The sequence below is a fragment of the Cetorhinus maximus genome, chromosome 11 (genome assembly GCF_964194155.1).
Source record: "Cetorhinus maximus chromosome 11, sCetMax3.hap1.1, whole genome shotgun sequence".
NCBI classification, from domain to species: Eukaryota; Metazoa; Chordata; class Chondrichthyes; order Lamniformes; family Cetorhinidae; genus Cetorhinus; species Cetorhinus maximus.
In genome coordinates, this window is record NC_135889.1 from 4,290,933 (window position 1) to 4,313,165 (window position 22,233).

Genomic DNA, 22,233 nt, shown 5'->3' on the forward strand with positions numbered 1-22,233 from the left:
ACCTTTCCTCATAAGACAACCCACTCATTCCAGGTATCAATCTGATAAACCTCTTCTGAACTTTCTCTAACATTTAATCCTTCCTTAAATAAGGAGGCCAAAACTGCACACAGTATTCAAGATGTGGCCTCACCAATGCCCTGAATAACTGAAGCATAACATCTTTACTTTTATGTTCAATTCCTCTTGTAATAAAGGATAGCCTATTTATTACATGCTGTATGTACTAACTTTTTGTGACTCATGCAGGAGAACACCTAGGTTGCTCAGCACCTCGGAATTCTGCTGTCATTCTCCGTTTAAGTAATGCTCTGCTTTTTTATTTTTCCTACCAAAGTGAACAACTTCACACTTTCCCACATTATACACCATCTGCCAGATTTTTGCCCACTCACTCAACTTATCTATATCAGTCTGCAAACTCCTCATGTCTTCTTCAAACATACTTTCCTATCTTTGTGCCATCTGCAAATTTAGCTACCGTGCCTTCGCTCCCCTCAACTAAGTCATTGACGTAAATTGTAAAAAGTTCAGGCCCCAACACAGACCCCCCGCGGGACTCCACTCGTCACATCCTGCCAATCAGAAAAAGACCCATTTATGCCTACTCTCTGTTTTCTGCCAGCCAGCCAATCCTCTATCCAGGCTAATAGGTTACCCCATACACCATCAGCTGTTATTATCCACAATAGCCTTTGGTATGACACCTTATCGCATGCCTGGTGGCATAGCGGTATTGTCACTGGACTGGCAACCCAGAGAGCCGGGTTTGAATCCCGCCACGGCAGATGGTGGGACTTGAATTCGACAAAAATCTGGGATTAAAAACCTATGAAACCATTGTCGATTGTTGTAAAAACCCATTTGGTTCACTCATCAGCCGTTCTCACCTGACAGCAAACCGCTAAAAAGTCAATAAAAAGGAATGAAACTGGATGGACCACCTGGCATTGACCTAGGCACTGGAAACAACAATGGAAAACCAAGCCCTGTCGACCCTGCAAAGTCCTCCTCCATCTGGGGGCTTGTGACAAAATTGGGAGAGCTGTCTCACGGGCTAGTCAAGCCATAGCCTGGCATAGTCATCCTCACGGAATCATATCTTACAGATAATGTCCCAGACACCACCATCCCTGATGTCCTGGCCCAGCAGAGGTGGCAGTGACACAGTGGTATACAGTCGAGAGGGAGTTGCCCTGGGAGTCCTCAACATTGACTCCGGACCCCATGAAGTCTCATGGCATCAGGTCAAACATGGGCAAGGAAGCCTCCTGCCGATTACCATGTACCGCCCTCCCTCAGCTGATGAATCAGTGCTCCTCCATGTTGAACACCACTTGGAGGAAGCACTGAGGGTGGCAAGGGCACAGAATTTACTCTGGGTGGGGGACTTCAATGTCCATTACCAAGAGTGGCTCGGTAGCACCACTACTGACCGAGCTGGCCGAGTCCTAAATGACATAGCTGCTAGACTGGGTCTGCGGCAGGTGGTGAGGGAACCAGCAAAAGAGAAAAACATACTTGACCTCATCCTCAACAACCTGCCTGCCGTAGATGCATCTGTTCATGACAGTATCGGTCAGAGTGACCACCGCACAGTCATTGTGGAGACGAAGTCCCACCTTCACATTGAGGATACCCTCCATCGTGTTGTGTGGCACGACCACCGTGCTAAATGGGATAGATTTCAAACAGATCTAGCAACTCAAGACTGGGCATCCATGAGGCGCTGTGGGCCATCAGAAGCAGCAGAATTGTACTCGAACACAATCTGTAACCTCATGGCCCGGCATATCCTCCACTCTACCATTACCATCAAACCAGGGGATCAACCCTGGTTCAATGAAGAGTGCAGGAGGGCATGCCAGGAGCAGCACCAGGCATACCTAAAAATGAGGTGTCAACCTGGTGAAGCTATAACACAGGACTACTTACATGCCAAACAGCATAAGCAGCAAGAAATAGACAGAGCTAAGCAATTCCACAACCAACAAATCAAATCTTAGCTCTACAGTCCTGCCACATCCAGTCGTGAATGGTGGTGGACAATTAAGCAACTCACTGGAGGAGGAGGCTCCACAAATATCCCCATCCTTAATGATGGAGGAGCCCAGCACATCAGTGCAAAAGATAAGGCTGAAGCATTTACTACAGTCTTCAGCCAGAAGTGCTGAGTAGATGACCCATCTCAGCCTCCTCCGGAGGTCCCCAGCATCATAGATGCCAGTCTTCAGCCAATTTAATTCACTCCATGTGATATCAAGAAACGGCTGAAGGCATTGGATACTGCAAAGGCTATGGGCCCTGACAATATTCTGGCAATAGTACTGAAGACTTGTGCTCCAGAACATGTTGCGCCCCTAGCCAAGCTGTTCCAGTACAGCTACAACACTGGCATCTACCCAGCTATGTGGAAAATTGCCCAGGTATGTCCTGTTTACAAAAAGCAGGACAAATCCAACCCAGCCAATTACCGCCCCATCAGTCTACTCTTGATCACCAGTAAAGTGATGGAAGAGGTCGTCAACAGTGCTATCAAGCGGCACTTGCTTAGCAATAACCTGCTCACTGATGCCCAGCTTGGGTTCCACCAGGGCCACTCAGCTCCTGACCTCATTACAGCCTTGGTTCAAACATGGGCAAAAGAGCTGAACTCCCGAGGTGAGGTGAGAGTGACTGCCCTTGACATCAAGGCAGCATTTGACCAAGTGTGGCATCAAGGAGCCCTAGCAAAACTGGAGTAAATGGGAATCGGGGGGAAAACTCTCCACTTGTTGGAGTCGTACCTAGCACAAAGGAAAATGGTTGTGGTTGTTGGAGGTCAATCATCTCAGCTCCAGGACATCACTGCAGGAGTTCCTCAGGGTAGTGTCCTAGGCCCAACCATCTTCAGCTGCTTCATCAATGACCTTCCTTCCATTATAAGGTCAGAAGTGGGGTTGTTTGCTGATGATTGCACAATGTTCAGCACCATTTGCAACTCCTCAGATACTGAAGCAGTCCATGTCCAAATGCAGCAAGACCTGGACAATACCCAGGCTTGGGCTGACAAGTGGCAAGTAACATTCGCGCCACACAAGGCAGTCACCATCTCCAACAAGAGAGAATCCAACCATCGCCCCTTGACATTCAATGGCATTACCATCACTGAATACCCCATTATCAACATCCTGGGGGTTACCATTAACCAAAAACTGAACTGGACTAGCCACACAAATACATTGGCTACAAGAGCAGGTCAGAGGCTAGGTATCCTGCGGAGCGTAACTCACCTCCTGACTCAATAAAGTCTATTGACCATCTACAAGACACAAGTCAGGAGTGTGATGGATGCCACTTGCCTGGATGAGTGCAGCTCCAACAACACTCAAGAAGCTTGACACCATCCAGGACAAAGCAGCCCCGCTGGATCAGCACCCCATCCACAAACATTCACCCCCTCCACCACCGACACACAGTAGCAGCAGTGTGTACCATCTACACGATGCACTGCAGGAATTCACCAAGGCTTCTTAGGCAGCACCTTCCAAACCCACGACCACTACCATCTAGAAGGACAAGGGCAGCAGATACATGGGAACACCACCACCTAGAAGTTCCCCTCCAAGCCACTCACCATCCTGACTTGGAAATATATCGCCGTTCCTTCATTGTTGTTGGGTCAAAATCCTGGAACTCCCTCCCTAACAGCACTGTGGGTGTACCTACACCACAGGGACTGCAGCGGTTCAAGAAGGCAGCTCACCACCACCTTCTCAAAGGCAATTAGGGATGGGCAATAAATGTTGGCTTTGCTAGTGGTGTCCACATTAGTGAATGGACAAGAAAGATTTTAACCTGGCTCAATTCATACATCATGACTGATAAGACTGCTGGGGCTGTCCACCTTGGAAGAGAGGTCGAGGGGATATTTGATAGAAGCACTCAAAATCTTAAGGGGTCTGGACCCCTAAGGGAATAGAGAGAAACTGTTCCCATTGGTGGAAGGGTAAAGAGCCAGAGGGCACCGACTCAAGGTGAATGGCAAAAAAAAATCAACAAAGACATGAGGGCAAACTCTTTACGCAGCGAATGGTTAGGGTCTGGGATGCACTGCCTGAGAGTGTGGTGGAGACAGGTTCAATCGAGTGGTTAGGGTCTGGGATGCACTGCCTGAGAGAGTGGTGGAGACAGGTTCAATCGAGTGGTTAGGGTCTGGAATGCACTGCCTGAGAGTGTGGTGGAGACAGGTTCAATTGAGTGGATAGGATCTGGAATGCACTGTCTGAGAGTGTGGTGGAGACAGGGTTAATCGAGTGGATAGGATCTGAAATGCACTGCCTGAGAGTGTGGTGGAGACAGGGTCAATCGAGTGGATAGGATCTGGAATGCACTGTCTGAGAGTGTGGTGGAAACAGGGTCAATCGAGTGGATAGGATCTGGAATGCACTGCCTGAGGTGTGGTGGAGGTAGGTTCAATCGAGTGGTTAGGATCTGGAATGCACTGCCTGAGAGTGTGGTGGAGACAGGGTCAATCGAGTGGTTAGGGTCTGGAATGCACTGCCTGAGAGTGTGGTGGAGACAGGGTCAATCGAGTGGTTAGGGTCTGGAATGCACTGCCTGAGAGTGTGGTGGAGACAGGGTCAATCGAGTGGTTAGGGTCTGGAATGCACTGCCTGAGAGTGTGGTGGAGACAGGGTCAATCGAGTGGTTAGGGTCTGGAATGCACTGTCTGAGAGTGTGGGGGAGACAGGGTCAATCGAGTGGTTAGGGTCTGGAATGCACTGCCTGAGAGTGTGGTGGAGACAGGGTCAATCGTGACGTTCGAAAGGGAACTGGATAGACATCTGAAGAGAAAAGCTTTGCAGGGGGCTACGGGGAGAGGGTGGGGGGCATGAGGCTATCTGTGTTGTGCTCTTACAGAGAGCCGGCATGGACACAATAGGCCAAATGGCCTCCTTCTGTGCTGGAGCCCTTCCACGGTCCGATTAATCTGTTACTGTTCTAAGTGTTTGATTTAACATGAAGGAAAGCTTTTGGTTAGCGACAGCGCTTTGATGTAAAATCGCCCAACTGCTTGACAACTCACTGTCCACTTGGGGGTTGGATTCCTGGCTCGCAGGTGGGCTCAGGGCCCAGTGCAGCTGACGACGAAACATTGCCCGGTCATCGGTGTGGATCAGCTCAAAGACACTCTGGTGGACCACATCCGACTGCAAAAGAACAGAACAATCACATCAAGTCAATCTGCAGGTCAGGCAGCGCGGGGCTTGGAAATTAAGGCCCAATGTCAGTCAAAACCGAAGCAATGAAAATTCCTCACCTTCCTGGGAGCAAGCGACTGGAGCCGGGGTGGAGAGGAGTCAGGGGAACTGGGACTCCAAAAGGTGAAGCAACAAGTGTTGGAATTTCACAGCGTCTCAGTCAGGAAGGGAAAGTGGGGTTAACATTTTGGTCAAAGCGGCCATGCGCCAAGGCAAGGGCTTGGTCCGAGGCCTGATCGGAAGGAAGTGGGGTGGGAATAGTGGGGGGTGGGTAGGCGCTGATGACAGCAGGCACGGATTCCAGAGCGCGGGAACATCAATCACTCCCACAAAGGTGGAGTGGATGAGTTTAATAGTGCGAGAGCGGACCTTAAAATCACACAAAGAAGCCTGAAGCCATTACCCCCGCAGGATTAAAGAAATAACTACATGATAAATAGGAGCGAGAAATCAGGGAAAGGACAGGGGAGGGAGATTAGGGGGTGGGGGTTACAGATAAGCAGGGAAGGGGGAAAAAAGAGAGAAAAGGAAAAGAAAAGTTTTGCATTTTTATAACACCTTTCACCACCTCAGTTCAGCCTAAAGCACTTTACAGCCAACGAAGGACTTTTGAAGTGTAGCCACTGCCTTTTGGTTTTATTTGTTCATGGGATGTGGGCGTCGCTGGCTAGGCCAGCATTTAATGCCCATCCCTGATTGCCCTTGCTCAGGGGGCACTTGAGAGTCAACCCCATTGCTGTGGGCCCGGAGTCACATGTAGGCCAGACCGGGTAAGGACGGCAGATTTCCTTCCCTAGAGGACATTAGTTTATGACCATCGGCAATGGTTTCGTGGTCAGCATCAGGCTTTTAATTCCAGATGTTTACTGAATTCAAATGTCACCATCTGCTATGGTAGGATTTGAATCTGGGTCCCCAGAGCACTACCCTGGGTCTCTGGAGTACTGGTCCAGTGACAATACCGCCATGCCCTCCCCTTGCCATGTAGGAAACTGGGCAGCCAGTTTATGCACAGAAAGTTCCCACGAACAGAAAATGTGATAATGACCACATAACCTGTTTTTTGTGACATCAATCGAGGAATAAATATTGCCCAGGACGCTGGGTAGAACCCCCTGCTCCTCAAAATAGTGCCTAGGGCTCGCATACATCCATCCGAAAGGGAAGATGGGTTCTTGCATTAATATCTCATCTCAGAGGAGGACAGAGAAATGGGGCGCGGGGAGGGTAGTGGAGTGCGGAAGGGAAAGGAAAGGAGGAAAAGGAAGGGAGAGAGAGAAAGAAAAAAAAATGGAAAGGGTGAGTGAGGGGGAAGGAGAAGGAAAGAAAGAGATGGAGAGAATGAGGGAGAGGACAAGCGGGAGAGAGAGAAAGGGGGAAAAAATGGAGAAGGGAGAAAAGTGAGAGGGAGGAAAGGTGAAAGGAGGATGAAGGGATTGAGAAAATTCACTGCGTAGTTTCCCCCTCCTCACCCTCTCCCACAAGTGCTGCCTCACACAGTGGCATCCCTCTCCAGGAGGCAATGCTCTCTGGCACCCCCGTCTAAGTGCTCATTCCTCATGTGTAACCCTAGTTCTACAGCGATAGGGCAGGGTCATTGCAAGAGAGTGCCCCCACTCAGCATCCACAACTCTGGCAGGGGTGAGCAGATCGGGATCGGGGGCAAAAAACCCTGTCCGTCCGCCCATCCCCAGCTCGGACCTCCCCGGTTAATTGCAACAATCCACAACCACTTCCTCGGCTGTGATCACTAACTCTCTGCCAAGTCGGGGGGGGTGGGGTGCAGGCCTAGGAGCTGCTGGTTTGATAATACAGTCTCTTTACTCACGAGGAAATCAAAGGAGCTCAATCGCTGCTCTAAATATAGCAACGCAATCTACAAAACAGTCAGCTGGGTTCATCGCAACTTTCAGATTCACAAAAGCCGGGAGGAAAGCTGGTGTACAACTTCAAGCCGTCCAACTCCGCTGGTCCTTTCAGAAATGAGCAGGAAATCATACCATAACTCCCGCTCAAAACACGTTACCTCAACCAAAGCAGCCGCCCCCTCACCTTAACCCCACTCCAAACGCCATCCCGAGCACAATGCCCCACTGGGAATGGCTGGCTTTGTCCGATGGGCTCGGGGGAAGGGAGTGGAGGTGGCACTGGCGGCTGATTGGATAGCCTCAGTCTTCTTAAGAAGTCTGTGAGCTCTTTGCAACTTGTTGTTGGAGGTGAGGGGGTGGGAGGGGAGGGGAGGGAGTGGGGGGGGGGGCGTGAGACCATGTCCTCATCGTGCTTATGGGGTCCAGCCGTAATCGGATTGGTTCAACCAGCTGTCTGCCAAATCCTGTCAAGTCTACCGGACTTCAGGGAGTGGAGGTGAAGGTCGTTCCGGGGGGGTAAGAGAGAGTGTAACGGTTTTATTGGGGACTAATGCATCAAAGGTGGAGGTGAGGGCGCGGCTGAGTCAATTAAGTAGCTGCAGAAATGTCCTGGTGACCAGAGAGGGTCAAAGGCGAAACAATTGGGGTTCTGAAAGTGCAGTTGTAAGTGAATTGGGAGAGAGTTTTGTCCAGGCATGGGTACAGAAGTGGGGTAGAGTTGTGGCGAGGAAGGGGGTTGTGGGTGGTGAGCAGTCCAAGGAAGTGATAAAAGGAAGCGATCAGAGATGGCCTCATCTGTAATGGACACGGTGGAGAATAGCAAGACTATGTTGAATGGCAAGGTCACGGGGATGGTGGTGAACATGGGTTGGGGAGTTGACTCGGAGGGAGAGATTTAGGGAGGACAAGCAGTGAACTTAGGAGCGAGAGGGAATGTTGGGTTGAGATGGCGCTGGGAATTATCGAGGCTAAGAAGTGGTTCAGCGCAGAGGCCGCAGGAGGGAGGAAGTGAAGATATCTCGGTGAGAAAAGTTTCACCGTATTTGGTTGTGGGTAGAGGATTAGGGTTTTGAGAGAAGCGAGAGGGGTGGGGCCAGACGAGATGATAAAGAGAGGAAGTGTCAGAGGAGTATGGGGTCAGGCCAAGGTGGTGATTTGGTGGTGGTAAGCGCTACTCCGTCACTGCGACAGTCTGGGCGGGCCAAGCAGTGAATGGTGTAGCCAGGCAGAGAGGAGGAAAAGTGTCATCAGCCCATCAGCCAGGTTTCCCTTAAGGCCACCATGTGGGGCATTTGGGGTTGCGGCTCATAGGAGACAGGGCTAAGGGCTTTGGGGGATCAAGGGGAGGCACTAAGGGAAGCCGAGAAATCAGGGCCCACGCATTACACGGGTTCTCAACCGCCCAGAGCCCAGAGGAAGCTGTAAGTAATACACCCCTCGGGTGAAGCATTCTCATTCCTCGGAGCAGACTGACATCGCATGAAGTCAAGGTCAAAGATCGAGTAACACGCTGCGACACTCCGTTGGCAGAGGCTTTTAGATGTTTCGCAAAAGCTGAAGCAGGAGTTTCTTATTAAAATTGAACGTATCGAATGGCACTCGACAGACTTGATTTCCTGACGGGCTCTTTAACAGTGTAAAGGTTCCTGATGCAGCAGGGGGTGGGAAATGCTGAAAGGGGTTTTTTTTTCCTGCAAGCCAGATTGCATAGAGCGCTGCGCCATTCAAGGGGAGGCCCAACCTCGGGCACGTAACTTTACTGTTCCACTCAGTAACTTTTTCCCCAAAGGGCGGGTATCAGTTTCCTCAGAGCTGTTGAGATGTGATCGCTTCTGCTGCGCGTGCTGCTAGCTATAACACTGGGACGCTGGCTGCTTGACAGCAAGGCTGCAGTGATTGACTTCACGTGGAGGAATGCTTGTAAATCGGAGGGTTTTCTCCTTCCGTTAGGAGTCTCCCTGTGACGTGCGTCAAGTCAACGGGAGGGTGCGCTCCCAGGCTGCAGGGAATTCGATTGACAGGATGCAGCTGCGCTCCAGGCCGGAGCCCCGCACTGGCAGCTCCCGGGCTGGGACCCCTCCCACGCGGTCTGCTCGGTGTCGCACATTCACGGCGACGGCTGGCGAGACGATGCCCCGACACGCACTTGGTGCCTGCAGAGATCACTTGGAGGTCACGGCTCTGTGACGACCAGTGTTTTCTTCCTTGGCGCCTCATTGCACTGGAAATAAGTTGATGCCCAGTTGCCAAAACCACAAAGCTTCCCAAATATAAACTGTGCAGGGTGGGAAACAGCAATGTCTCTGCTTGCATCACACTAAAGATAAACAGAGACAGAGGCTACGCTGTTCCCTCCTTCCTCAGCCTCTGACACTCAATCTTTCCATTACAAGCCTTTCCTTCACAAGCTTTGCAACACACAATAGCTAATCCCACAAATTCCCGGCACTGCAAACACTAAACAATTAGCTACAGCTCATTTAATGTCAAAATCCAAACACTTCAGCGTATAATTTCACAATGGTTTTCAGGTGCCCCACTGTATTATTTAAAGCTGCGAGCTCTTTCCCAGTGATTTTGTGCTCTTCAATGTGCAAAGAATATTTCATTACATTTCTCCAGCATTAGTAACTATTCCCCCAGGCAGATATAGCACATGCTTGATACAGAGTATAGCTCCCTGTTTAACACTGCTCCTTTAATTAAATCTGTGTCCAGTACAACAAGCCATCAAGCACTGCCTCTTCCAAGTGTAAGGTAAGTCACATCCAGGTAGAGCTCCTTCTGTATTCTCCTTCCTACACTGATTCCTCGTGGTCTCGCCAACTGAGTGCCAGCTTGTGCTGAATTATGGATCAGTCAGTCCTGTAGGTCTGACAATTGGAAAAGGTTAAGTTTACCCTTTAAGCCAAACAAGTCAAGTGTCCTCCTCTCCATCAATCAATGCTGGATTTTGACGCAAAGCCTGTGACTGTGATCATGGAGCCATGGTCCTCCATCTCTGCAACAACTCAACGCTCACAGCATCCTCCTCCAATGCCTTTCCTCCAGAGTCCAGCTCAGTGCGACTTCCCTCACTTGGCTCCACTCTCAACTCTCCAACTGTAGGCATAGCATCACCGCAAATGGCTTCTTTTCCAACGACATTACCTCCAAAGTCCTACAATAACTAGTCCTTGGTTTCGCTTCCTTCCTTGACATAATCCACTTAGATTAGGAGAAATAAACACAAAAGGACATGGCTTTAGGGTGAAAGGGGAAAGGTTTAGGGGGAACTTCTTCACTCAGAGAGTGGTGAGAGTGTGGAATGAGCTAACATCTAACGTGGTAAATACGGGCTCACTCTTAAGTTTTAAGAATAAATTGGATAGATACATGGATGGGAGAGGTCTGGAGGGTTATGGACTGGGTGCAGGTCAATGGGACTAGCGGAATAATATTTTGGCACAGACTAGAAGGGCTGAATGGCCTGTTTTCTGTGCTGTAGTGTTCTATGGTTCTATAATACGCTCAGTGGCCATTTACAGACATGGGATCAGTTTTCACACATATGCTGCAAGCGGCCAGCTGGACCTCAATATAACGCTGGCTTTGATCTCTTTATGGTTCAGGAATGTCAGATGGCCTAGTCTTGGATAAGCTATAATTTCCTCTATCTAGACATTAGGAGGACATTGCCTTGAGCCCACTGTAAATTCCAAACTCTCTCCATTATGGTCCCCCACACCCAGCCATTGTCTCAGGCTGAGCCACAATGCTTGTACTTCACCTAAACTCAGACCCTCGATCCCTTGTGTATCACCCCGTCCTTCATTACAAACACCCAGATGATAATTCTTACAAAATAGGGGTTTGTCCCACATTCTTTTTTTCTTCCTCACTCCAGAGAGCTATTCCTAATTTATATTCAGCCCCACCCACCATCATTTGTGAAGCCTATCTACTGAAATCATTTTAGGTCTTTTACTAACCTGACCTTAAGTTAATTTGCACACGCTACCAGTGCTGCCGAGAATGAGTCACTCCTAGAGTGAGATCATGTAAGGTCACCAGAAACAGGAGCGGGAGTAGGCCATTCAGCCCCTCAAGCCTGCTCCGCCATTCAATGAGATCATGGCCGATCTTCTACCTCAACTCCTGCTTTCTGCACTATCCCCACATCCCTCAATTCTCTTGACTCCCAAAAATCTACCAACCTCCGTCTTGAATGTACTCAACAACTGAGCACCCACAGCTCTCTAGGGTAGAGAATTCCAAAGCTTCACAACCCTTTGAGTGAAGAAATTTCTCCTCAGCTCAGTCCTAAATGATCAACCCCTTATCCTGGGACCATGACCCCGTGTTCTAGATTCCCTGGCCAGGGAAAATATTTTCTCAGCATCTACCCTGTCAAGCCCCTGAAGAATTTTATATGTCTCAATGAAGTTCTTCTGAACTCTGAGGTACATTGGCTACTTAATCACTCCTCATAGGAAAATCACCTCATCCCAGAAATCTGTTCAGTGGGGTTTGGAATTTTCTATTGCAAGAGAGCTGTGAGAACAAATTGAGGTGTTTAAAAGATAGATCATTTTTTGGTAATTAAAGGAGGCAAGGGTGGGAAATTGGGATTAAGGTAAGAAGCTTCATTTTAACAAATAGTGGATCAGACCATTCATGAGGTGAATGGTCTCCATTTATTCCTGCATTGGGAATTTAAACAAGGCAGATTATAAAATTTCAATAGAAGGCCTGCCCTTTGGAGTGAACCTCATTTCAAAAGGAGGCTCTCTTTGATGTACCTCACTCGTAGATGAGCGTTTAATCTTTCTTCCTTTAAAAAGATCATTCATCTTATTCCTATCATTGACCCAAATATTGACAATTCTGTCTACAGGATGAACAACAACTTACATTTATATAGCACATATAACGTAGTAAAACATCTAAAAGTGCTTCAACAGGAGTGGTTGGACACAGAGCCACATAAGGAGATATTAGGCCTGATAACCAAAAGCTTGGTCACAGAGATAGGTTGTATGAACTGTCTTAAAAGGCGGAAAGTGAGGGAGAGAGGCAGAGGGGCATAGGGATGGAATTCCAGGGCTCGGGGCCTAGGCAGCTGAAGGCATGGCCGCCAATGATGGAGGGCAGGGGTTACAAGAGCGGCAGGGAGTAAAGCTACCTGAAGAATTCAAAGGAAAAAGGTAACAACCAAAAACGCAGAAAATACAGAGCAGGATAATGAGCATCTGAAAGAGGGAAGACCAGCTCATGTCGCGAGATCCATAGAATCGTAGAAAAGTTACAGCACAGAATGAGGCCATCCAGCCCATCGTTTCTGTGCCGGCCCGAAAAACAAAAGAATTTTTTTTTAAATCATCGCCCAATTCTGTTCCCACCTTCCAGCACCCAGTCCGTAGCCCTGCAGGTTCAAGCACTTCAGGTGCCTTTTAAATGAGTTGAGGGTTTCTGTCTCCACCACCAAACCAGGCAGCGAATTCTAGACACCCACCACCCTCTGGGTGAAGAAGTGTTTCCTCTTGCCCTTCAAAGACGGGTGAAGAATTAGGGGCTGCTGGTGTTCTTGATGCCTTGTCCATTAGGAACCAGGCCTATCCCATCAAGTCTGCTCTTGGACACACACACAGTCAGAAAACAATGATGGTCAGCCCTTCAGTGTGAACCCTTCGGCTCCCAAAGGTGAAAGACCAGGGTCTAACCCATTGCACAGCCCAGTCCCTCAAACAATGTGATCTTTATCCTGGGAGTTTTGAAAGTGACATTCTTTCACTTAATAAGGCTTCAGACTCACCTGGTGAAAGCCAAGGTAATCCTGGATGGTGGGAGACGCGTAGAAGACAAATCCTTCAGCAGTGATGACCAGGATAAAGCCATTCAGAGCCTTTCAAAAGAGGACAAAGGGACATTAATGGCAGCAATGTGACAAACATGGAAGGCAACTTCTGATACCACCCCCTTTAATATTCTGGAACTTAGGACGTCACCTTCATCAACAGCAAGGTTCAACCAACACGGACCACAAAAATCTCAATCAAACTTTGAACTGCAATTACTTTAATCCCAAATTAAATTATTGGAGGATATCTTTAGAATGCATCACCTCCAACACAAGTATTTCACCCACTTTTTGTAACAAAGGACATTTTACATTTGGGTCATTTTATTCAACCCATCAATGACGAAACAGGGTTGGGAATGGAAGGCATCTCCAATTTTGCCAGCTTACCAGCATCGGGCACTCCCACGACAAGAGGATTTGGTTATAAATGTGAAGCAAAGCTCCATATGCTATGCCCCAGCAAGTGTACCACAGATCTCAATGAAAGATAGGTTCCTCCCTTACTGCACCATCGTGACATTTCCATTGTCCGCCCCAGCAACACTGATAATCTCTCCAAGACAGACCACCAATTGAATGCCAAATTCTGTGAAATCACCAGGACCAGGTTGAAACAATGCAAATCATTTAACTTTGGCCACTTACAAACAGGGGTGGGGGGGGTGGAGAGAGAGAGCAAACTGAACATGGCTGGAATGAAGGTGTGCTGGATAGCAACCATTCTGGCTTCATAAGGTATCTTGCAACGTGAAAGAGAATTTGCCTTCAGCTCTGCCTCATTTTTCATATCATAGCTGAATTTTAAGTTTCATAGATCAGGAACTAAAGTTAGTGCAGCTCAAAATATGCTGTGATTCTCACTGAGACAAAAACATCCCATTGCTACATCCATTTATGGTCAAAAACATGTGTTCATGGATGCTCTGGGGAATGAAATAAATTGGATCATTTTTTTCATCCTGGAGAGTGGCTGCACAAAGATGTTTTCCCATTGGGTCACCAGGTTCAGAGTGTAGAAAATAAAGCAACCCAGATGCCTTTCCTTCCTGGTGCCAGAGAGTTCACCAACAGACTCCTCTGCTGCCAAAAGATGGTCAGCCAGACGGGTGTCATAAGATCAAAAGAAATAGGAGCAGGAGTAGGCCATTCAGCCCATCGAGCCTGCTCCGCCATTCAATAAGGTCATGGTTGATCTGGTTGTGGTCTCAACTCCACTTTCCTGTCTGCTCCCACCACAATCAGGTAGAGGGACCCTGTGTTCAGGAACAGAGGAGCCTCAGCTCTTGACCTTGTCCAATGGGTACAAGGTACTTGCTCCCTGTGTGGTAGAGGAAGAGGGCTTTAGGGAGGATGAGCCAGCTGACCACGGCACCTTGGCGCAGGAGGCCATTCAAGAGGGGGAAGCAAAAAGACAAGTGGTAGTTGTAGGGGATTCTATAATTAGGGGAATTGATAGCTTCCTTTGTAAGCAGGATTGAGAGTCCCACATGGTATGTTGCCTGCCCGGTGCCAGGGTGAGGGACATCTCTGACCGGCTTGAAAGTATATTGGAGAGGGAGGGGGAGGATCCAGTTGTTATGGTCCTCATCGGGACAAATAACATAGGTAAGACTAGGAAAGAGGACCTGTTTGGGGATTATCAGGAACTAGGAGCTAAATTAAAGAACAGGTCCTCAAGGGTTATAATCTCCGGATTACTACCCGAGCCACGTGCAAATTGGCATAGGGACGCGAGAATAAGGGAAGTAAACACGTGGCTAAAGGAGTGGTGCGAGAAAGAGGGGTTCCATTTCGTGGGGCACTGGCATCAGTATTGGAACAGGAGGGATCTGTACCGTTGGGATGGTCTCCACCTGAACCGATCTGGGACTAATGTTCTAGCGAAAAGGGTAATTAGGGTGGTCAACAGGACTTTAAACTAGAAAGTAGGGGGGAGGGGAAGGGTAAAACTCCAAGAAGTATGACTAATGGGAAACAAAGCAGCAGGTTAGCGTGTGGGGGTGGTGGATTCAACTTCATGGAAAATTATGAAAAAACTGAAAAGAAAGGAGAGCCCAGGAGAGGCTATTAAAGTCTCCAGAACCCAAAATAGGACAGAGTGTTTGGAAAGGGCTAGGAATCTAACTTCAAGCACATCAGATAAAGGGACGACAATGAGAAAGGGGATGGGAAATACAGGACTGAAGGTGTTGTATCTGAATGCACGCAGTATACGAAATAAGGTAAATGAGCTTGTGGCGCAGATTGAAATTGGCAGGTATGATGTGGTGGGCATCACGGAGACATGGCTGCAAGGGGATCAGGACTGGGAGCTAAATATCCAAGGATATACATCCTATCGAAAAGATAGGCAGGTTGGCAGAGGGGGTGGGGTTGCTTTGTTAGTAAGAAATGAAATTAAATCGATAGCAAGAAATGACGTAAGGTCAGATGATGTAGAATCTGTGTGGGTAGAGTTGAGGAACCGCAAAGGTAAAAAAACCATAATGGGAGTTATGTACAGGCCTCCGAACGGTAGTCAGAATGTGGGGCACAAGATACACCCGGAGATAGAAAAGGCGTGTAAGAAAGGCAAGGTTACAGTGATCATGGGGGATTTCAATATGCAGGTAGACTGGGAAAATCAGGTTGGTAGTGGATCCCAAGAAAAGGAATTTGTAGAATGTCTACAAGATGGCTTTTTGGAGCAGCTTATGGTGGAGCCCACTAGGGAACAGGCAATTCTAGAACAAAAACAGAATTACCTGGAAAAACTCAGCAGGTCTGGCAGCATCGGTGGAGAAGAAATCAGTTAACGTTTCGAGTCTTCATGACCCTTCGGCAGAACTGAGTATAGTTAGGAGAAAGGAGAAATATAAGCTGGTTTAAGGTGGGGGGGCGGGGGGAGAGAGAAGTTGAGGGTGTGGTGATTGTGGAGATAAGCAAGCAGTGATAGGAGCAGATAATCAAAAGATGTCACAGACAAAAGGATCAAAGAGGTGTTGAAGGTGGTGATATTGTCTAAGAAAAGTGCTAATTAAGAATGGAAGACAGGATACTCAAGGTACAGCTCTAGTGGGGGTGGGGTGGAAAGACTAACAAAGTTTTAGTTTTAGATTTAAAAATAATGGAAATAGGTGGGAAAAGAAGAATCTATATAAATTATTGAAAAAAAAGGGAGGGGGGAGAAACGGGGTGGGGATGGGGGGAGGGGGAGTTTAAGATCTAAAGTTGTTGAATTCAATATTCAGCCCGGAAGGCTGTAAAGTGCCTAGTCGGAAGATGAGGTGCTGTGCAATTCTAGGTTTAGTGATGTATATTGAGGCAAATTTGATAAGGGAGCTTAAGGTGAAGGAACCATTAGGAGGAAGTGACCATAATATGATAGAATTTACCCTGCAATTTGAGAGGAAAAAGCTGGAATCAGATGTAACAATATTATAGTTGAATAAAGGCAACTACAGAGGCATGAGGGAGGAGCTGGCCAGAATTGACTGGGAGATGAGCCTAGCAGGAAAGACAGTGGAACAGCAATGGCAGGAGTTTCTGGGAGTAATTTGGGAGACACAGCAAAAATTCATCCCGAGGAAGAAGAAGCATACTAAAGGGAGGACGAGGCAACCATGGCTGACAAGGGAAGTCAGGGACAGCATAAAAGCTAAAGAGAAAGCATACAATGTGGCGAAGAGCAGTGGGAAACCAGGGGATTGGGAAGCCTACAAAGACCAACAGAGGACAACTAAAAAAGAAATAAGGAGGGAGAAGATTAAATATGAGGGTAAACTAACCAGTAATATAAAAGAAGATTGCAAGAGTTTTTTAGATATATAAAGGGTAAGAGAGAGGCAAAAGTGGACATTGGGCTGCTGGAAAATGACGCTGGAGAAGTAGTAGTGGGGAACAAAGAAATAGCGGAGGAACTGAATAGGTACTTTGCGTCAGTCTTCACAGTGGAAGACACAAGTAACATCCCCAAAGTTCAAGAGAGTTGGGGGGCAGAGGTGAGTATGGTGGCCATTACCAAGGAGAAGGTGCTAGGAAAATTGAAAGGTCTGAGGGTGGATAAATCACCTGGGCCAGATGGATTACACCCCTGAGTTCTGAAGGAGATAGCTGAAGAGATAGTGGAGGCGTTAGTGGTGATCTTTCAGGAGTCACTGGAGTCAGGGAGGGTCCCAGAGGACTGGAAAATCGCTAATGTAACCCCACTGTTTAAGAAGGGAGTGAGGCAAAAGACGGGAAATTACAGGCCGATTAGCCTGACCTCGGTCATTGGTAAGATTTTAGAGTCCATTATTAAGGATGAGATTTCAGAATACTTGGAAGTGCATGGTAAAATCGGGCAAAGTCAGCATGGTTTCATCAAGGGGAGGTCATGCCTGACAAATCTGTTAGAATTCTTTGAGGAGGTAACGAGTAGGTTAGACAAAGGAGAGCCAATGGATGTTATTTACTTGGACTTCCAGAAGGCCTTTGACAAGGTACTGCACACGAGGCTGCTCAGTAAGATAAGAGCCCATGATGTTAGAGGCAAGGTACTTGCATGGATAGAAGATTGGCTGTCTGGCAGGAGGCAGAGAGTGGGGATAAGGGGGTCCTCCTCAGGATGGCGGCCGGTGACTAGTGGAGTTCCGCAGGGGTCAGTGTTGGGACCACAACTTTTCACTTTATACATTAATGATCTAGATGAAGGAACTGAGGGCATCCTGACTAAGTTTGCAGATGATACAAAGATAGGTGGAGGGACAGGTAGTATTGAGGAGGCGGGGAGGCTGCAGAAGGAGTTGGACAGGTTAGGAGAATGGGCAAAGAAGTGGCAGATGGAATACAACGTGGGGAAGTGTGAGGTCATGCACTTTGGTAGGAAGAATAGAGGCATAGACTATTTTCTAAATGGGGAGAGAATTCAGAAATCTGGAGTGCAAAGGGACTTGGGAGTCCTAGTCCAGGATTCTCTCAAGGTTAACTTGCAGGTTGAGTCGGTAGTTAGGAAGGCAAATGCAATGTTGGCATTTATTTCGAGAGGACTAGAATATAAAAGCGGGGATGTGCTGCTGAGGCTTTATAAGGCTCTGGTCAGACCATATTTAGAATATTGTGAGCAATTTTGGGCCCCGTATCTCAGGAAGGATGTGCTGGCCCTGGAGAGGGTCCAGAGGAGGTTCACGAGAACGATCCCAGGAATGAAAGGCTTAACATATGAGGAACGTTTGAGGACTCTGGGTCTATACTTGATGGAGTTTAGAAGGATAAGGGGGGATCTGATTGAAACTTACAGAAATCTGAAAGGCCTGGATAGAGTGGACGTAGGGAAGATGTTTCCATTAGTAGGAGAGACTAGGACCCGAGGGCACAGCCTCAGAGTAAAGGGAAGACCTTTTAGAACAGAGATGAGGAGAAACTTCTTTAGCCAGAGAGTGGTGAATCTATGGAATTCATTGCCACAGAAGGCTGTGAAGGCCAGGTCATTGAGTGTCTTTAAGACCGAGATAGATAGGTTCTTGATTGGTAAGGGGATCAAAGGTTACGGGGAGAAGGCGGGAGAATGGGGTTGAGAAACTTATCAGCCATGACTGAATGGTGGAGCAGACTCGATGGGCCGAATGGCCTAATTTCTGCTCCTATGTCTTATGGTCTAATCCTTGACTCCCTTGTCGATCAAAAATCTGTCTAACTCAGCCTTGAATATATTCAATGACCCAGCCTCCACCGCTCACTGGGGCTACAGAATTCCAAGGACTAAATGGGAAAACAAATTCCTCCTCTTCTCCATCCCAAATGGAAGTTCCAGCCTCCTCAGGAGAGGAAACATCCTTTCAGCATCCACCCTGTCAAAGCCCCCTCAGGATCTCGTACGTTTGAATAAAACCACCTCTCACACTCCAACGGATACAGGCCCAACCTGTCCAACCTCTCCTCGTAAGATAACCTCCTCATTCCAGGAATCAGCTAGGCGAACCTTCCGTGAACTGCTTCCAATTGCAGCTAATGACAAGAGAAGGGCACATCTGACATCTGCGACCTTTTTTTTTTTCACTTTAATGACAGAGTGCTAATCAAGAACCACAGAGCCCAGCTAGTGTTGATCACCTCACCACAGTGCCCACAAGACATGCAAATACCTCCGCTTTCCACTCAGAATAGCGAGATAGAATCTACATTTTTGCCAACTAATCTTTGTTCCCTGGCTGTAATAATCATACTGGGTAATCCAGTCGATGTTTTTTTTTTGAAATACCACATTCTATAAAGCACAATACGTTTCTCCCCGTGTAACACCAGCAGCCCTGGTAAACACCCCTCACAATTAATGACCGCTTTGTTCTAATGCCGCTCCAATATGGGAAGAAACTGCCAGCAAATAATGTAAATAGAGCCCTAAGTCACGCAAGGAAACTTTCTCCTCCCGTACATTGTGCACTCAGCTCTCTGAAGCGGTTTTAAGTGAAGGGAGGCACCACTAAACTTTCAATCACTGCCAAGACAATTCGACCTTCTTGACCCAGGCTATTGTTGGCCCCATTTAAAAAAGCTCAGGTTCCACACACTCTGCAGGATGCATTAAACGCTAACGACACTTGATACTGATAAGAATCCCATAAACGGCAGACAGAGCGATCAGACGCTCTTGACATCATTCTGGAATATTGAGCAGCACCAGCCCCTCATTGGACAGCCACCCCTCCGGCAGCTATCCCTGGGTCACTATTCAAACCTAAATGCTAATTTTCTTTTATTTAGCTCCTGAGATGCGAGTGTGGCTGGCTAGGCCAGAATTTATTATCCACCCCCCCCAATTGCCCTTGTGAAGGTGATGGTGAGCCACTTTCTTGAATACCAACTGAGTGGCTCGCTCAGCCATTTCAGAGGGCAGTTCAGAGTCGACCGCATCGCTGTGGGTCTGGAGTCACATGTAGGCCAGACCGGGTAAGGACGGCAGATTTCCTTCCCTAAAGGGACATTAGCAAACTTTTTACAACTACCCAACAGTTAGTTCCATGGGTCTCCATTAGCTTTTTAACCCAGGTATAATTAAATTTAAATTTCCCAGTTGCTATGGTGAGATTTGAACTGTGTCCTCTGGGTCATTGGTCCAGGTCACTGGATTAGTGGTTATGTTGCTGGGTCAATAAAATGCCGTACCCAAATTACCTCCTTCGGCCGTTCAATCCCGCTGTCCTCACCTCCATCTGGAACGTTAACAGGCGGCAAAGAGTGGCAGACGCAGAGATCTGGGGCGTCAGTTTGCACCTTGTTCTCCTCCCCGGCCGCACCCACAGTCTCCTCTCCGTGAGGGGGGACGAGCTCGGTCGCCTGTGTAAGTGCCAAATCCACACCGCAGCCCCCATTTATGCTGCGCTAGAGAGTGTGGCCAGCCGCAAAGGAGCTGGGTGGGAAGCACGGGTCAACTTCAAACCACCTGCCAAGCCCACCGCCTCCCGGTCACCCCTTCCATCCGCGCAAGATGGCGGACACGCAGCGCCTCAAAGCCGTCGGGGGGTGGGGTTAGCTCCGCGTGGCGCGCTTCTGCTGATGGCTGAAGAGACCGATCTGCGGGAAGCAGATGCTGCATCTGAGGTGGTTTATCAGGTGTGGTTGCGGGTTGTTGTCTTCGGTGTTGGCGCCTGTTGCCGAGCCGCTGTAGTCTCTGATTGTCAAGGCGGCGCACACCGGCCCTCAGGCGAGGTCGCCGTTTTCTCCCGTCGTCAGCTGCTGTCGCTAACGTGAGAATCGACGTCTAGAGGCCTTCTCATCACGCTTGCAAAAGCAGGCTTGAAGCGGGGCTATTGGCCGTCAGGCTCCAGCTACCTCGCTTTTGGGTAGGCGATGGTCCCCTATCCAGCCAACGTGCCCGAGCCGCCTCTGCTGGAAGGCTGCCAACATACTCGAAAGCTTTGCCTCTGGGAGGCTGCCATACTCGTGGGGTTTTCTTTTTCCTCTCATGAGATACTCAGAATACCCGCAAAACAGCGCAGATGAAAGCTGTTGAGCTCCCTTTCGTGAAAGCAGGTCGACGGTGGATTCAATCTTCTTCACACGCTAGTTACAAGAAAAGTGCAGGAAACAGGATATGCCTTGTGGCCTTGCCTGTGCAGAATTACTGAGTTTCCACCATGATTCAGACTGATTCTGGCCATGCCCCTTGCTTCCCAGATGTCGGGGAAAGGTCCCACCGGGCCAGCGTTAGTGATCGGACAATGGTTCTGGCACCAACGGCTGCAAATTCAACAACCCCCACCCCCCGACCCCCACCCCCGCAAGCCCACACCATCCCCTTCTCACCCCCAGGCCCAGGATAAAAATGGCAGACCCAATACCCTACGCATTGGAAGAAATGATGCAAAGTTAAATATTACTTCTCCCCCCCCCTCCCCCCCACCACCTTCCGGCACATAATTATGATCGTGACAAATGGAGGTAAATCCATTGCTACAAATGAAGGGGTAGCAAATGCTCGGGTTCACATAATAGTTAAGAGATTAGCAGGGATATGGGATTCCCAACGGAGATTCGGGAATTGGGTTCTGCTGCTTCGTCCATTTCTAGTTGGGCCGTGGGAGGGTAAAATCCCGTTTCCAACACAGGGATTTTTGGTCATTGTGCTCTGTGATCCCATAGGCACTAACAGCAAATGGGTGACGTTGGTGATTAGTTATAGGCCAGCTCTCAATCCCTAGAGAACATGGATATTTTCAAGACAAGATGGCCAGCGGAAATTCATATTTAAGAATATTTCAAGCCTAACCTCATGCACAGCTGCCTTAACATAACAGACGAGGTATATTGTAGCTTAGTGGTTATGCTACTGGACTAGTATCCAGAGGCCCGGACTAATAATTCAGAGACATGAGTTCAAATCCCATCAGAGCAGCTGGGGGAGTTAAAATACAATTAGTTTATTAAATCTGGAATGAAAAGCTAGTCTCAGTGACGGTGCCCACAAAACTTGTTGTAAAAACCCATCTGGTTCACGACTGTCCTTTAGGGAAGGAAATCTGCCATCCTTACCCAGTCTGGCCTACACGTGACTCCAGACCCAGAGCACACTAGCTGCTTGCTGAAGCAATGAAACAAGCCACTTGGCTGTACTCAAGGTGGCGAATCACTGTTCACGGGTAATAAATTCTGGCTTTACCAGTGTCTGCCCACTGTTGTGACATTGTATGCATGGCAATGCAGATAATGACATGTACCTTTAAGGAGTGACATCACTGTGGCATCACCATGTGTGAGGCTGCAGTATAAAAGTATAACCTTCATGTTAAATGCTCACTCCTGCCTCTGCTCCCTATTGCAGATG

General features: G+C 48.3%; 1 protein-coding gene across 1 annotated transcript in view; it reads right to left on the minus strand.

Moving 5' to 3' along the window:
* LOC144686954 (aryl hydrocarbon receptor-like) overlaps positions 1 to 22,233 on the minus strand; it is a 158,099-nt gene that overhangs the window by 11,946 nt on the left and 123,920 nt on the right. Inside the window, exons 4-5 of the mRNA XM_078552800.1 lie at positions 12,906 to 12,995; positions 5,069 to 5,192 (exon numbers count right to left, since the gene is read on the minus strand). Of these exons, the coding sequence (XP_078408926.1) occupies positions 5,069 to 5,192; positions 12,906 to 12,995 (214 nt within the window). The remainder of the gene's footprint in view (positions 1 to 5,068; positions 5,193 to 12,905; positions 12,996 to 22,233) is intronic.